The 2,680-nt window shown below is 38.2% G+C and overlaps 1 protein-coding gene across 2 annotated transcripts in view; it reads left to right on the plus strand.

Annotated features, from left to right (window-relative positions):
- Positions 1-2,680, plus strand: part of MPZL2 (myelin protein zero like 2) — a 39,484-nt gene that overhangs the window by 6,291 nt on the left and 30,513 nt on the right. For both annotated transcript variants that reach the window (XM_017883071.1, XM_017883072.1), the window contains exon 5: positions 2,536-2,611. In XM_017883071.1, the coding sequence (XP_017738560.1) occupies positions 2,536-2,599 (64 nt within the window). In that variant the 3' untranslated portion in view covers positions 2,600-2,611. The remainder of the gene's footprint in view (positions 1-2,535; positions 2,612-2,680) is intronic.

Here is a 2,680-nt window from a genome sequence, read left to right on the forward strand (position 1 = left end):
GTATGTAAAGCTTTTCTTAAAATCCCTTATGTTTAAAGTGAAGCATACATTTGTAAAACCCACTGGGCTAGGCAGTCAGCAGGGCCACTATGAGTCAGTGCCTAGGAAAGTCTGTTGTGCTGATAGCAAGTGTTCATTAAACGTATTTTAAAATTGAGATAAAATTTACTTACCGTAAAATTCACCCTTTTCATGTTCACAAAGTTGTGCAGCAATCATCACTAATTACAGAACCTTTTTACGCTTCCTCCCCTAAAGAAACCCCATATCCCTAGCTATCACTCCCTATTATCCCCTCCCACCAGCCCCTGACAACTACTCATCTACTTTCTGTCTCTATGGATTTACTTATTCTGGACACTTCATTTAAATAGAATCATAAAATATGTGGCCTTTTATGCCCAGCTTCTTTCACTTAGCATAATGCTTTCAAGGCTCATCCTTGTTGTAGTATGTATTAGTATTTCTTTCCTTTTTATGACTGCATAATATTCCATTGTATGAATATACCACATGTTGTTTGTCCATTCAATTGATGGGCATTTAGGTTTTCTCTACTTGTTGGCTATTGTGACTAACGCTGCTATAAACATTCATTTACAAGCTTTTGTGTAGATCATATGTTTTTAATTCTCCTAAAAGTGGAATTGTTGGGTCATATGGTAACTCTGTTTAGTTTTTGGAGGAATTGCCAGACTGTCTCTAAACAGCTGGACTATTTTGCATTCCTATCAGCAATATATGAGGGTTCTGATTTCTCCATATCCTCCTCAACACTCATTATTGTCTTTTTTTTTTTTATCATAACCATGTATTAGGCCGTTCTTGCATTGCTATAAAACAAACAAACAAACAAACCTAAGACTGGACTGGGTAATTTATAAAGAGGAGATTTAATTGGCTCACGGTTCTGTAGGATGTAGAAGCATGGCGCCAACGTTGGTTGGCTCCTGGGGAGGCCTCAGGGAGCTTTTACTGATGGCAGAAGGCACAATGGGAGCAGGCATTTCACATGGTGAGAGCAGGAGAAAGTGAGAGAGTTGGGGGAGGTGCCACATAGTTTTATAGGACCAGGTTTTGTGAGAACTCACTCACTACTGAAGACGGCACCAAGCCATGAGGGGATCTGCCCCCATGACCCAAACACCCTCCACCAGGTCCCACCTCTAGCAATGGAGATTACAATTCAACATGAGATTTGGGCGGGGACAAATATCCAAACTATATCAAGCCATCTAGTGGATGTGAAGTGGTATCTCATTGAGGTTTTGATTTGCATTTTCCTAATGACTTGATGTTGAGCATCTTCCCATGTTCTTATTGGCCATTTGTATATCTTATTTGGAGATGCATATATTCAGAGTTTGCCCATTTTAATATGGGGTACATTATTTCACTTATTCTTGTTGAGCTGTAAGAGTTCTTTAAGGGATGCTAATTCCTTATCAGATATACAACTTGCAATCATTTTTTCCCATTCTGTGGGTTGTCTTTTCATGTTCTTCATAGTGTCCTTTGAAGAACAAAAGTTAAATTTTGATGAAGTCCAATTTATCTATTTTTTCTCTTTTGTTGCTAATGCTTTTGAGTCTCATCTAAAAAATCATTGCCTAATCCCCAAGACCATGAAGATCTATGGCTATGTTTTCCTCTAAGAGTTTTATAGTCTTAATTTTTACATTTATATCTTTTGAGTTTTGAGTTCATTTTTGTATATTGCTGAGATAGAAGTGCAAATTCACCTTTTTGCATGTGGATATCTAGTTGTTCCAGCGACATTTATTTCATTTCCTTAATAAGTAATTACTGAAATAAACAGACCTTTTTTTTTTTTTTTGAGACAGAGTTTTGCTCTGGTTGCCCAGGCTGGAGTGCAATGGCATGATTTTGGCTCACTGCAACCTCCGCCTCCTGCATTCAGCGATTCTCTTGCCTCAGCCTCCCAAGTAGCTGGGATTACAGGCATGCACCACGACGCCCAGCTACTTTTGTATTTTTAGTAGAGATAGGGTTTCACCATGTTCGTCAGGCTGGTCTTGAAGTCCCGATCTCAAGTGATCTGCCTGCCTCAGCCTTCCAAAGTGTTGGGATTACAGGCATGAGCCACCATGCCCGACCAAACAGAACTGATTTTAAGAAGCCTAAACAAACTCAACTCTGAAGTTCTAGTTTGAATAGAATCAATAAAGATGACTTAGGTCAACACAAAACTTTTTTTTTTTTCTTTTGAATAACAAATATAAATTAGAGGTGGGATACTCATGGTAAAATAAGGTGTCTGCTTTAAAACTCTGGAGTTCCCGAATCAGAATCCAAACTGTATTCCTTTATATTCTGAAAAGTCTCTAAGTTCAGAGGTGTGAATATTATTAATTAGATGGCACCAGTTTAGCCCTGTGTAAACTTCAATCGACTCCCAAGTGCATGTAATTCTTCCAAAAATATGGGGGGAAAATACCTGAAGCTTCTGTGGGATTTGCCTACTTGCTTCTTGTCTTGTTCACCTGACATTCGGTTTCCGCTTCTTTGTTACAGAAAAGAAGAGGAAAGGCTCAACCAAGAGAAAAGGGTCTCTGTTTATTTAGAAGACACAGACTAACATTTTTAGACGGTAAGGTTCACAAATGGGTTGATTTCTTTCCTCAGCTTTCTTTTTTTTTTTTTTTTTTTTTTTTTTTTT

Source organism: Rhinopithecus bieti, unplaced genomic scaffold (genome assembly GCF_001698545.2).
Source record: "Rhinopithecus bieti isolate Rb0 unplaced genomic scaffold, ASM169854v2 scaffold_11964, whole genome shotgun sequence".
NCBI lineage: Eukaryota > Metazoa > Chordata > Mammalia > Primates > Cercopithecidae > Rhinopithecus > Rhinopithecus bieti.